This window comes from Cyphomyrmex costatus, unplaced genomic scaffold, assembly GCF_001594065.2.
Source record: "Cyphomyrmex costatus isolate MS0001 unplaced genomic scaffold, Ccosl1.0 scaffold270, whole genome shotgun sequence".
Lineage (NCBI taxonomy): Eukaryota > Metazoa > Arthropoda > Insecta > Hymenoptera > Formicidae > Cyphomyrmex > Cyphomyrmex costatus.
This window is the reverse complement of record NW_017276800.1, coordinates 325747-340811: the sequence shown is the minus strand read 5'-3', so window position 1 is coordinate 340811 and position 15065 is coordinate 325747. Positions and strand designations below refer to the sequence as shown.

Sequence of the window (15065 nt, the reverse complement as noted above, 5' to 3'; positions counted from 1 at the left end):
AAATTTTATATTAAAATAGTGATTGTATTATATAAATATTGTAATGCAAAGATTTGATACAGAAAAAATAAAATTTACTTACGCGTGACAGCGACGGCGCAAAGCGAAGAATTCTCACCGCTGGAATTTGTAACCACAAGCTTGTAGGCACCACAATCGGTAGGCTTTACCACATCAATCGTAAGCTTTGTAGTACCGTCCGGCAACATACTGATCTTCACATGATCATCTGGCGTGATTTTTTCGCCGTCCTTGAACCAAGCGATGTTGGGTATCGGACTACCATCTACCTTGGCCTTCAGCTCTAGAGGCTCGCCCTCGTCAACTTCCGCCGATCTTGGTAATGCCTTACCAAACGAAGGAACGGTCAATGTCATGGATAAGTCGCAGTTGGTTTGCACGCTTCCAGCGACATTACTCGCTTTACATGTTATTGTACCGATATCTTTTGCACAGAAGGTTTTGATGGAAAGATTACTGTCCACTATGCCGTCCACGTGAGTCGTCACCTGATATCTTTCTTCCTTGATAATCTCACCGTTCTTCAACCATTCTACACTAGGCCTCGGAATGCCAGTTGCGCGTATCTTCAATTCAACGTCCTCACGATCGCTACATTGCATTTTCGACAAATTCTTCAAGAAGACTGGAGCTTCAGCTATAGAGAATGCAAATGTGTTTTATTCCAAATTACTTTAATCCATTCAAACAAAAATATTTACGAAATATTTTTTTCACTTTTCATTGTTTATGTGTGTTATGTCCGTTTAAAAGTTTGATTTACTTACTGTGAGGTGTGAGAGTAGCTTGAGCACTTGCTTCACCTAAATAATTCTTTGCCACAACAGTATAGATGCCTTTATCTTCTAGACTGAGCTTCTTAATGATGAGTTTATATTTGCAATTTCTCTTATCTTCTTCCATGTCATACCGTTCGTCTTTCTGCAGCTCTATATCGTTTTTCATCCATTTAATATCGGGTTTCGGATTTCCTTTGATAACAGCTTGCCATTCAACTCGCTCGTCAACTGATTCAGTATGATCTCTAAAGCTGTCAATTTCCGGTTTCAATAAAAGACTCAAGAATGCCTAAAAGAGTAAAAATCTTATTAATTATTAAATGCGTTCTTTTATATTTTGTGATCATTTGTTACTCTATATTCAGCTACTTACGCTACTTTCAGCTTCCCCCCATTTATTCTTTAATTTCAAAGTATATTCTCCAGTATCTTCTTTAGTACATTTTGGTATTTTCAATGTGACTTTACTTTCTGTCAATTTATCCGCTGCCGGTCCGTTAGTAATAGTCCCCTTAATTCTAGAATCATCAGGCGGAATTTCGTTGCCTTTGTAGTACCTGAAAAAATATATTTACATACAAAATAATATTTTTCTATTTAAACACAATACATAATTTTGATAATATATATGGAACATTCAACGGGGACAAGTGTCTGGATAAAATTTGTGAAGTCGAAATAAGATGTTCAAGGGCTTAAAATTTTCATTTTTATATATAGTTTAAGGAAAAACGTGGCATTTTTAAAAATTCAAAGCGGCTGCTCCAATATGGCGGTTAGAATAAATAAAAAACTTATGGAAATTGAATGAATTTTGGACCACTTGATCAATGAAATAAATGTTTTCAATAATATTTCTATAAGTTTTTTATTCGTTCTATATTGGAGCAGCCGTTTTGAATTTTTAAAAACGTCACGTTTTTTCTTAAACTATGTATATATAAAAACGAAAATTTTAAGCCCTTGAACATCTTATTTCGACTTCACAAATTTTGCTCGGACACTTTTTGACGTGGAACGTCTCGTATATAAATATATTTTTTAAGAGATAGAATAGACTTATAAAAACTGAAAAGAAAAATGGAAAGAAGAATAAAATATCTTCTCTTATTTTTCATCGTGTTTTAATATTTATACATATTTTAAATCTTTTTACATAAATAAAATCCTATGTTTACTGAACATCTCGTAGAGTATATGATATAATACTGTAAATATATACCATGTAACATCCGGGATCGGATCGGCTGTAAAGACAGCTTTAAATTCGCCGTTAGTCTCAAAGGCAACATCGACATCGCTGAGAGGTTCGGTAAATCTCGGTTTCCGGAGCTCGTCGACAGTTCCGATAGTCAAATAACCATCTACGACTTCTTCGCCCAATTTATTGGTCAAAACGCACGAGTAAAGACCTTCGTCTTCGAGAGTGGCCTTACTGAGATCCATCTCGTATGATTCCCCGGAAGTCGTGATTCTCACCCGTTCCCCGGATCGAAGAGCCTTACCATCTTTAAGCCATTTTACGTCTGGTCTTGGTAAACCAGTGGCCTTCACTTCGAATTTCGTGTTCTGTGTCTCGAAGATCATTTTATCGGTGAGATTTGTGCTCACGACGTGAGGCGGAGCTGCGAGGAAAAATATGTGAATAAGCTATTATTTATTTAAAAAATTTATTTTGCAAGGAACATGCCTTGTTTAAACAAACTCTTCCTTTTATCAGTAATAAATTGGGAGTTACAGAATGTATCAGTTATGAGAGAGAGAAAGAGACTGACCAAAGAACTTAATTGTTATGCAATCAAAGTTTTTTTGCAACGAACACTATTATAATATATTTTAATATATAAAAATAGTTACGTTATAAATTTTATTTCGTGCGTGTCACATTGCATCTTTTTTATATCAACCTTAATTTTAAAACATTTAATTAACTTTATACATAACATAATTAAAATGAACTATTTAAAATTAATATAATAAGAATATTATTAAAATTATATCAATAATAAATTATTTTAAAATTTATATAAATTAAAAAAACACTATTATGTTTTCTTTTAAAAAAATATGTGCAAATATAAATCTAAATGCAATTACATCTATTTCTTAATTCATTATCTTTATTTCTATTGAGTTGTTTATTCTTTTAATTAATATACTTACCTAGAAGCTCTTGGTTAAACAGGTGCTCAGAAAATCGCATAGTGAAGATTATACAAAATTAACTATCGTATTTTAGATTAAAAGCCACAACCTTACCTCAATATTTCTTTTAAATTGGTGAAGAGTAATGCTGTAAAAATCGAAATTCCAAAAATACAGACAGCTAATATTGTGCATGGAAACATAAATATGAATATCATTAATCATATTTCAAATAAAAGTTATCATTATATTAATAGATTATAAATATTAAGAAAAAGAGATCAGATAAGTGTGTGTGTGTGTGTGTGTTTTTCTAAAAATTATAAATATATTCTTGTAACCAAATATCGATGAGAATATGCCGTAACGGTTAAGTTGGATCTTGGATGCTTCTAATATATGATATAATTTCTTGTGAATTTATATACTACGTATGTTATAGATTCTTAATGCGCACCGAAATTTTTTTCAGACTTACAACGCGCAAACTCTAATAAACTACCGCAGTATCGTACTATCACGAATTAAATTGATTAACAATTTAACAATTTTAGCTCAGATGCTCATAGCATTTTGTATATTAATAAGTTGAATAGCATATTAAAATCTATGAATGACATATTAGAAATCTGTAAATAATTAATTTATATTGTGAAAAATATCGTAATTACACGAAATTATATATTAGAAGCATCCAGCTTAATCGTTACGGCATGTTCTCGTCGATATTTGATTTTAAACTCTCCACGGTCCAATAAAATTTGATATTCTTGTAAGTTCTCTTATTGATAAACTTTCTATTATTTATTTAGATATTTATATTTCCATATGCAAGCATGCGAATGTTATACGAATAAAGTTGTGAGAGCAACATATATGTGCGAAAGAAAGGAAAAAATAAGTTAATTAGCGAGATATGAGTCTATTAGTCATAGGTAGAGATGGTGCAACAATATGTTTTTCGACGAATCGTAGTGCTGAGAGATTAGAGTTAACTGCTAAAGTTACCGATAGAACCTCACGATCGTACCTGACTCTTTGCCTGATTCTTTATCGAGAATTTCATCTAATACGCTACGTTGCCGTTTAACTCGAGCCAAAAGGTCCTTCATCTCCTTATCGATTTCCTCGCCATCATCATCATCATCAAGCTGTGCTTTCTGTCTCAATAGCGTTTCACTTGACATCAACGAAGCTTCTGTTTTCTCGAGCTTTACAGTTTCTTTCGATAATTCGACAGCTGAGTTTGGTTGATCTAAAGTTTTCTCCGTGACCTTTTTCACCGGACTTATATCACTAATTATAGAATTTTGACTGAGCAAGTTTACTGTCTTCATATCAAGACTTTCTCGCTTCAAAATTTGATTCGATAATGTCGCCGATAACGGTTCTTCCAAGGATCGCTCCTCAGCGATGGTTTCGGTGATCCTGGAGATTCTATGTGATTTAATATCCTCCAAAGTTTTCTGTCCTTCTAGCCTTCCACTAAAGGAAAGCTCATCAAGAATACCATCCATTGTTTTCTGATCCTCCGGGAGTTGATCAGTTGATTGGACGTCCTCCGTGCTGACGTCTCGTGATAGTGCTTTCAAAGTCGATTCGTCGTCGGAAACAGAGACAATTGTAACGCCTTGAGTAACACCTAAATTTGGTTTCTTCTCTTCAGTTTCGGAGAATTCTTCGATCAGTACACCGTTTTGTGGTTTAGAATTCTCTTCTTGTATGTAAGCATAAGAAGCGATTTCTTCAACGCGAGGTCCTGAATTAACACCGAATTCCCGACATTCGACTTTGGTTGCCGTCATCTTGCTGATTGTGTGACTTTCACCAGGACCTGCGAATGGTCTAATCTAATATCTTCGACTACCAGCATCCCGCGTACAATTACGCATGACATATATCTTTCATATCTTTAGAAATGACCTCTTTGTACCGTTACTAGCTGTGATCATTATATATAAAGCTGTTCCCATAAATTGCACGCTTCTTATTTCAATCACACAATGTATATTGTAATATGTCAAATAGAAAGACGCACGCGTTGAACTATGTTAAAAATAGATGATGATAAAAATTTTGAGCAAAACTATTTTTAAGTCTAAGGATTTAATTTTCAGGAAAGGCATTACAGTTTCGTGTTTCCTATTTGTTTGTGTAATTGTTAGTTATTAGAATATTCAAACAACATAAATGTTTAAAAGACTTTATAGAATTCTAAAGGGCGTCTTTTAAATTTATGTTGATTGGATATTTGGTTGAACGATAATGTATGAGATATAAGTAAGATTACCTGTAAGTATAGCTTCATGTGATGTCGTGGAGGCCACAGAGATCGTGATTGTTTCATTGTCCCCTTGAATTACTTGGATGTTTTGTTTTCCCGGTTTGACACGACCTAAATTTATCAGATATTGTTTCTACCGCCAAATGACTTTTAACCATATACCTTCTCGATATTGCTAAGTTACGTAGCGTGTATGCGTGCGTATTGCGTGATAAATTACAATACATAATGCAATCACACAAATATATCTAATTTATTAGAATCGGTACTGTACACGCTTAAACAAACTTTCAAAAAACGATCGACAACAAAGTGACTTCTGTCTCTAATCATCAATTCTGATAACTCAATAAAGATATGTGCGAAAAAGAAAAATCAAACAAGTTTCAAAAATCCATATGTTGCAAAAATGTAATTGGTTCTAGCATGCACTGTTTTCTAATACTAATTATCTAAAATACGTTTCGATTTTAAAATAAAAGTGTTTTTTTCTAGAAAGAAACTTCGCAAAGAAACTCTTATCGAAGCGTGCGATGCTCTTGTAGTTGTCAAAGCGTTGTAGCGTTTCAAATGAAGCAAAGTCAAGACTTCACGTTTCTCTTGGATTCTAATTGAGCTAATCAAGTTAGCGCACATGATTACCTTCTGATTCCGACTTTTCGGCGTACAAAGTCTCTTCCTGTGGCAATTTTATCAATTTTTTCGTCTGGGTTTCTTCCATCTTCACCTCCTCGGCTTTTTCTTTCGGCGATTTTATCTTCTTATCTTCCGTTTCAGCTACAGAAGTACATTTTTTCGAGTCTTTGTCATAACGTGTTTCAAAACGCGATATGTCAACTCGTTATGTTACTTAGAGATTCAAAAAAATAAAAAAAAGATGTCGAATAAATTTCTCAGAGCACCACAAAATCAATTGTATGATAATCTACAAATGAATTAATAAGAATACAGAAAGAAAAAACAGAGAACACATTTTGCGTCAACGTCAATAATATGTGACGCGTCGAAAATGATGTTCCTCCCTTTCGTTTAAGGAAATCAGGAGAATTCTTTCTACACACACAGATTTTTTACACAGAAACTATGAGAAAAAATCTGTCGATTGAACCTCGTCCCTAAAGGCCGTTTTTGTAAAAATTCCCAAAATGTCATATCGGCAGAATAAAATAAAAAGGGAATTATACGGTTTTATTTATACAATTAATACTTACGCGAGTACTGAATGCTGTCAAAATGACGACTTTATCACTGCGATTTCTCAAAAATTAGAAATATTTATTGCTGTACCGTTCCAACAAATGTCATGATATCAGCTTTCGTAAGATTTTCTTAACTCTACTAAAATTATCCTCGCGATTAACTCTAGAACTCGATTATAATATCAAATACGACCTTTCTCTTCAAAAGAAATATATTGATATTCCGTAATAAATTACAATACAAACTTTAAAAAAATGCAAATTATTTTTGAAGTACAATTATTTGTTATCATAAATGTCATATTAATATTATTTCGTTATTATATATAAATTTGTTCCAAATTTGATAATTCGTGACATAACAACTTTTTTAGTCAAACTTAGATTTGCGTCGAAGAAACTCAAGTTCTAGAGTTAGGAAAAGAAAATAAAAAGGTGCGAGAACTTACTCAACACGATGACTTTACTCTTGCTGGTAACGTAACCCAACTCGTTTTCTGCCCGAACCTCGTACAAGCCGCCATCGCTACCCTTTAGCAACGTCACCGTTAAATCATAGCTCTCACTTCGTTGACTGTCTCTAGTGATTTTAATTCTGGCATCTGCCGTCACTTCCTCGCCATCCTTGTACCATTTGACTTCCGGATCCGGCGTGCCGGACACTTCAAATGTCAACTTCAGCGTTTCACCTTCTTTTAACCTTTGATCTGCTAATTTCTTCAAAAGCTTTGGCCGAGTATTTACTGTCAAGTTGGAACTACTCGAGTTTTCGCCATATTCATTCTGCACCTTACAAGTATAATGACCCTTCAACTCGGTTTTCACTTCTTTAATAATGAGCTTGTAATTGTCACCTTCTTCTACACGAGTATACTCTGTGCGCTTCTCTGTGATTTCAACATCGCCCAGAAACCAATGCACACTTGGCTTCGGAAAGCCTTCAACTTCAACCACAAATTCGATGTTTAACTCTCCTTCGTTTGCACTGATGTCGCACAATTTCGTCTTGAACCTCGGTATACCGCGTACCTATAATAATATCGCAAATATATTAGAATTAAAAAATTAAAATAATAATTACAGAATTTTTTAATTGTAAGAAATAGACTTTAGTTAAGTAAAATATAAAATATTATTTTCAAAATATACTTTAGATTCAAGGATCAGATTATATACCCTGATTCTCGTCTCGTCCGAAATTGTTCCATGCTTATTCACCACTTCGGCTTTATAAATCGCTGCATCTTCTACTTTTGCACTACTGACTGTAAGTATATAATTGTTTCCATTTTTCGTCATCTTCACGCGATCGCTCGCGGTCAACAGCTGTCCATCTTTGTACCAGTTGATTGTTGGTTCTCCATCAGACTCTACCTCAATCAAGAGATTCAATGTGTCGCCTTCGTTAATTACTCGTGGCTCGCCCAGTCCTTTCTTAATTTTTGGCGGGCATCTGATACCGACCTTCCAGATCTCAGTTGTCTGATTGATTTCATTTCGTGCAACAATCGAATATGAACCAGCATCAGTCAATTTGGCATTTTTTATTACAAGCTTGTATGTGTCGCTGTTCTCCTTAATGATCTTAATACGATTGCTCTCTTCAATCAACTGACCGTCCTTGTACCAAGTTACTTCCGGTGCCGGAGTAGCCTCCACTTGCACAGTCATTGTGCCTGTCTCCTCAATCATAATCATCATGTCAGACTGTTTCTTCGTGATCTTTGGTGCAGATTTCACAATCAGTTCGATCTGTGTACTGTCTTCTCCGAGATCGTTCTTTGCCTTGATGGTATAAACTCCGGCGTCTTTAGCAGTAACTTGTTTAATCACCAATGATAAGGATTCCTCATCTTCCCAAAGATACTTGATTCTACCACCAGCTATGATCTCCTGACCATCCTTGGTCCATTTGATGTCCGGCTTGGGATATCCTTTTACCTGCAGATCCAACATTGCAGAACCACCAGCGCTCACCTCGGATTGCTTTGAATCTGTCTGAAGTTTTGGTTTTTCTGGATCTTTCAATAATTGATTCACAGCACCCTGCACTGTCAGCTCCGCACTGCAGCTAATATTACCTACATATTCAAGAATTTGTATAAATTAACATATTAATATAATATATGAAATGCGACAGCAATATTAAATTAATATTAATTATTACAATATAATTTTTACCTGTACTGGTTTGCGCTACGCACGTGTAAAGACCGGCGTCCTCGGGTTTCACATGTTGGAACACCAATGCCAGAGTGTCTTCGTTATCTTTAAAGAGAACTTTAAATCTCTCCTCAGGATCAAACGCCTGTCCATCACGCGTCCAAATAAATCGAGGCTCGGTTCCAAGCTCAAGCAGACCTTCGGGAAGCCCTTGAAAAAGTGGCTTTTCATCTGTCACTGTCACCACCGCTTCGCACGTGGCTTCGCCATAGCGATTCATAGCTGTGCATGAATACTTTCCAGCATCCTGCTTCTGAACATCAGCAATCACTAATTCATAAAAACCCTTTTCGGCGTTGTCTCGAATAATCTTCACACGTTCATGCTTCGCGTTAATCAAGATACTGTCCTTGAAGCTAAAAAAAAAATGTGCGTTAATGTGTAAATTTTTCGCAAACAATAGACATTTGAAAGAGGTGTTTCACAAACACTTTTCTAATGTTTTTTGCACATCTTTTAAATTTTTGTTATGTAACTTGATAAATAGGCAAATAGAGCATTTTTATATTAAAGAAAGTTTGAAACTTACAATTTTATTTCTGGATTAGGATCCCCTTTAACTTTAATCATAAAACGTAGGTAGGTATTCTCAAGGAGTTCGGTATCCTTTAGGCGTACCAAGAATATAGGAGAGTTTGCTTCTGCTCTTGCCTTTTTCTCTTCCGGACTCACTGCAGTATTTTACATCAATAAAAAAAAAATTATTTAACGTATTTAGAAGTAACATCATAACATTATTACTTACATTGTTGAACCACTAATTGAGCAGTACATGTTGCTTCACCGTTTGCATTCAGAGCACGTGCTATGTATATGCCGGAATCTGATTCGTGAACGTTCTGAATCTCAAGCTTGCATATATTGTCAGTCAGTGTAGTAGTAACGCGATCAGCTAACTTGTCCTCCATCGGTTTGTTATCCTTCAACCATTGTATCCTTACGGTCGGATCGCTAGTTAACATCGTGCACTCAAAAGTGGCAACTTCTCCGGCTATAAAAGACAACTCGAATTAGAGCAAAGTAACGACGCGTTGTAATTCTGAAAGAAATGAGAATGGTGTGAGAAACGAATCCATCAAGTCCAATACAATTGTCCTGTATCTAAAATACTACAAAATATAGCGTCGTACATTATAATTTACGTGATTTCTTTACGTTATCATTAAAATAGGAAGGAATGTAAAAATTATTCCAAAATGGATTTAATATAGTTATTAAATGTGCCCAGTACAACCTATGATCTGACTACATGTGCATATAATTGAATGTGATTGACACATAACACTGACTTTGACTTCGTAATTCATGGAAATATGAATGTGCATCAGCAAATCACATGTGTGCATAACAAATTTTTAGATGTAAAATATATATCAAAAAATATCGTCTAATAACAAAAAATTCATTTGCTATAAAAAACTTCGCTGAAAATATAATATACATATACAAAGATATGTATTATGTTCTAAACAAATGCTTCATGTCGCTTTACTATCTATAAAAATTGATTGAAGAAGCAATATAGTGTGTGAATTGTGAAGATATGTCAATGTAAATGTTCATAAATGTTGATATGTGTGTGTGATATTGATATCAAAGTAACATCAGCGTAGTGTAACTGTTTAGTGTAAATGTTGTGTATAGCAAACATCCATAGTTTAGCAGTATAAAGCGTGTTTAACCAGCAATGTAATATTACATCTAAAAGCAATTTGCTCTATTAGCTGTAAGAAGAACACAAAAAGATATGGAAGAAATATAGAGAACAGTGAACGCTGATAAACTAAGCAAGTACGTGTCACTTTACCTATAGCGTGTATCAATGCCTTTTTTGGTTGCATCGCTAAAACAGTAAAAATGTATCTTACATCTTGTGATAATCGAAAAGAAAAATGTATGTATTATTCCTAGCCCTAATTATTTAATGTTACTTTTGTACACCCTGGTTATTAATTAACAATAATATGATAACGATTCAAAGATTTAATGTCGTATATACTTACGTTCTACATTGCATCCTTCTATTGTCTTGATAAACACCGGTTTATTAACATCAGTGTCAAGAGTGATTTTGGCAGTTCTGCTTTCGACATTCGAATCCGTTGTTCTACCACCAGCAATCGCAGTCTCGTAGGAAGTCATGGTTTCCGATATCTGACCCACTCCTTGCGATGAGGACATTCTCGTCTCCATGGCGGATGCCGCCGATTCCATGTACGAGGACGCGCCATTACGACTGCTTGATATCGATGAATACTCTACAGAGGTATTAGTTGGAAACTATATCTTACTACTTGACATATAGTATGTCCATTGGTTTCGAATTAAGAAACTTAAAATTATTTTTTATTTTTCAATACTATACTTGAGCAAAATGCGGTATTTACCGGTGTTTTATCAAAAGAAATAACTCAAGAAGACAATCTATTAATATGTAAAAAAATTATTCTCAATATTCTTGAATTTGACATGTAAATATAAATATAGTGATATATAATAAGCGTTTGCAACTACACATACATTCGACGCAACATTGATTTGCACTGTCAACTTTAACAATTAAGCTTCTGCATGCGACATCAAATTACAACGAAAGATTTTCGGCGAGTTTGATACAAGTATCAATAAGCTCTTACCTTCCACGACCTTTGAAGAGGCGCTGTATCGACTAGCGGAATATCTTCGAGACATGTCTGCTTGCTCTTCAATCTTAGCCTTCTTTATTTCCGATGTGTCGGTCGTGTTCACGGACTCCTTTCTCTTCTGCACAACTTCCGTGGATTCTTTAGTCGCGTCTACTTTTGGTGGACCCGGATTTCCTTCTATCTTCGTTGGATTACTCTGAGCTTTAAGCAATCCTGGATTCACTTGAGATGGTTCGATTTTCACCAATACCGGTTTTTCGTCGCTCCTGAGTTCTTCCTTGCCTTCTGGTACTTCTTCGGTTACTTGAAGATCATCCGCTGCATGTTCGGCGAGAGCGACCAAATCACTGGCGTATTGACGGATTTCTTTGAGCCAGTAAGCCTTCACGGGGTCTTTATGAGCTATTAAAGTGATGGGGTAATTGGATACAGTTGGATTATGTAATTCAAAAGATCGTATATTATCGGGATGATCCTTCACTTCTACTTCCGGTAACTAAAACAAAATGATTAAATTTATTATATTATTTTACATGCGTCTATTGTAAATATATTATCTAAAACCTCACTTACTCGAATAATTTCCTTTAAGATAAAAACTGATCTATCCTCCGATATTCGTCTGACTTTACAAATGAGAATTCGTGCTTTGAATAGGAATAAGTATCTTTCTTTGCTCTTTCCTTCTTTATCAATAACTGTGTACCATTCCTAAAAACATATTATATAACGTAATTAAAAATAATTTTTTTGCACTTTTTATTTACTTATTTTATTTACAATAATTTACTTATTATCTTTTAATACACATATGCTTACATGTGTGAGTAATCTACCAAGTTTGTGAATATTCCCTTTGTATCCTTCGATATTACTTATGAATTTATTATCAATTGCTCTATGAGGAATTCCTAGCATCAATTCTAGCGCCTTTTGTAGATCGTCGCAGTTTTCACCTAATCGGGTCGAATACTTCACCAGTTCCTGCAAACAATATCCTGCGTAAATAGTTTATTTTTCTTTGTACAAATGGATTATTTTATGACAGATTAAACCAAAAAAAGATTTGCCTCAATCCGCCTACGATTGCACGAATTTTACGCAACGTCGCGACTGTTATCCTTGGACCGAATTAACTTGTATCGTATATTTCAATACGATTATTAACGTCGCAATTTTCTTGCACCTGTCTCATGTTTTTTGCTAGAATTTTTTCATAAAGCTAAATCGTGTCTCGGTAGTTATTAATCTACTATATAGACAAACACGCATTTTTAGCTCGCTAAATCGGTACAACGCCCACACATTCATACAAAACAAGCGCAAAATGTTCTATAATTCGTTTTTATATAGCGAGCTCAGATTTATTGAAACCCATATTCTTCGACAAATTGGACGACGACTTTTCAGCAGATACATTTCCAGTATTTATATATACAATAGTTACAAAGATATTTTATACTAAAGTGCGATAGAATTTTAATTGCGAGAATTGGAAAGAATTTCGTAACAGAGAAAATCATACGATTATATTCAGTTATGTTCTAAATTTAGCAAACCTGTTGATGTCGACGAAGTAATAATTGAGTTTTATTTTAAACTTCTGGCTAATGTTTACTATGCGTATTTTAAAATACATAGTCGTTAGAGCGGCGACGATCTGCAGTGATACTATCAACAAATAATGTATAGGCCAAAAACTATTAATTGCGGTTTCTTGTTCAAGATGTAGAAGTTACTACCTTGATGTTTATTTTTTTGGGCAATTGGCCCACTTGCTAATAAAATTAATCTACTTGGCTTCAACAAATATCACAATTAATGAATACTGTCTGAAATGTTTGAAAAATCTTAATATGTAATTTAGTAGATTTAAAAAGCCTCTATATTTATTTAAAAAAGAAATACAAACAGGATATCTGTTAATATCGGTTAAATTAATTTTACTTTAAAAGTTAGTGAGAAATCGTTTATTTTGTATGATTTAAAATGATATAAACAGTTCGCGCCTCTTTAACTGTCAATTTATATATCTTGAATGAACGACTGTAATAATTATATCAAGAAAATACGATTTCAAGGCAAAGTAGAAAGCGCTTTAGCGCCGTGCTATTTCCGTCGGGCGCAATAAAATTTGGGCGGAAATATAGGTCGTGCTGTATATTTGTGCATTCGGTTGTCTGGTATTATTGTCTTGATTTCTCATCAACTAAAAAAGTATATATTAAACATTCGTGTTATCCATTTTTTACAGATGTTTTTCAAACTAGATAATAAATTAATAATAAGTCATTGTAGTTGTTACAAGTATTAGTATAATAAGATAAATTATAAAATTTTTATTATAACTTTGCAATGAAATAAAAATAAAACGTTATCCTACCTTTAATAGGAGCTGGTAGTCGTTTATGCGTTGTATCGGGAGCTTCAAATGTTCTGATATACTCTTGTCGTCACTCAGAGTCTGACTCAACTCCTGTAAGAAACGAAATGATAGCACGAATTCTTAGTTTTATCACAATGTCGTATATAAATTTATATTTAGAATAAATTTTAAATATAAAAAATTTTACATAAAATTAAAATTATATTAGTAAATTCAATTAAGTCTTAGTTTTTTTTTCACTAAAATTCCTAAGAGTCTTTCTTCATTATTTTTATGCATCTATGCGATCTCTCAGACTACATTTTTCTATTTACAGTCTTTCCTTAGATATCAAATTTAAAATTTTCTTGCACATACACCAATGTCAATATTTCCGGAGCTATCTACTTTAAGAAGTGTAATTTCCAATTAGAGCGATTAGAGATTAAAGAACCGATAAATCACAATACATTCTCAGTAAACGAAATAGATATTTCATTTAAGGTAGTTCTCGCGTCTCAATGAAGAAATTATCGGACACCGTAATTCGACACCAAAAAGATCTGGCATGAATATATGTATTTTTGGATGTGTGACTGAATTTTGCATGCAAAGGCGAGTGTGTGTCACCCCCGCAGAGAACGTAGGTCACAGAGTTAGCATGTTGAGATGACGACGACGCACGATTGACGTATCGCAAGCGCATCGCCACGCTTTACGACTTTTGGAGAACGGAGAACGTAGAACTGCATATTACTGTCGGACGCGCACCTTCAACAAGGAGAGAACACCCTGATTTCGTTATCGAGGTCGAGGTATTTCGTCAAAGTACGGTCGTCGCGTGGCTCGCAGATGTACTGCACACATAGGAGTCCTGATCAAATTCAGTGAATCGCGCGGAGATTCTCACACACAGACGATGTGGTGGTCAGTGGTCTACGACACTGAGGAGGAATCTTCGGGTGCTCCAAACTGCTGCCATAGTATAGTCGGAAGACCAATACGGTAACGGCTATACTTAGACGCCGGACGATTTCGTGTACGACTGACCACGCGCGAAAACAACACGAAGATTGCGCGAATCATCGATACACTTCATCCCGCGATCCATTCTCTTTGCATTTTTTACACAGCAGTCGAGCAATCTATTTCACTCTCTAGTGGATGTAAAGGACACATAAGAATTTGTAGATGAAAGAATCTGAAATGTCTTCCTCAATTAAAATAATTTTTTAGGAGAGAATTTGCATCTCATTAAGAACAAAATTAATTTTTTGGTCCAATAGATGATATAATATAAAAGGACAGTTTTATATTAAATCAAAGACTGCAAATTATAAAGATATAAATTTAAAAATAGATATTTATGAATTTATAACAAAATATATTTAATGAGGAACTATA

At 34.4% G+C, this 15065-nt stretch overlaps 1 protein-coding gene across 2 annotated transcripts in view; it reads right to left on the bottom strand.

Moving 5' to 3' along the window:
- Window positions 1-15065, bottom strand: part of Obsc (Obscurin) — a 34782-nt gene that overhangs the window by 7625 nt on the left and 12092 nt on the right. The window contains exons 8-24 of one of the 2 annotated variants that reach the window (XM_018540843.1): window positions 13680-13772; window positions 12116-12280; window positions 11870-12007; window positions 11288-11792; window positions 10655-10909; window positions 9397-9642; window positions 9181-9322; window positions 8610-9007; window positions 7605-8509; window positions 6878-7457; window positions 5872-6006; window positions 5236-5340; window positions 3976-4779; window positions 2023-2425; window positions 1174-1357; window positions 789-1089; window positions 83-658 (exon numbers count right to left, since the gene is read on the bottom strand). In XM_018540843.1, coding sequence (XP_018396345.1) covers window positions 83-658; window positions 789-1089; window positions 1174-1357; window positions 2023-2425; window positions 3976-4779; window positions 5236-5340; window positions 5872-6006; window positions 6878-7457; window positions 7605-8509; window positions 8610-9007; window positions 9181-9322; window positions 9397-9642; window positions 10655-10909; window positions 11288-11792; window positions 11870-12007; window positions 12116-12280; window positions 13680-13772 — 5935 coding nt within the window. The remainder of the gene's footprint in view (window positions 1-82; window positions 659-788; window positions 1090-1173; window positions 1358-2022; window positions 2426-3975; window positions 4780-5235; window positions 5341-5871; window positions 6007-6877; window positions 7458-7604; window positions 8510-8609; window positions 9008-9180; window positions 9323-9396; window positions 9643-10654; window positions 10910-11287; window positions 11793-11869; window positions 12008-12115; window positions 12281-13679; window positions 13773-15065) is intronic. The other variant, XM_018540844.1, reaches the window with a different exon arrangement.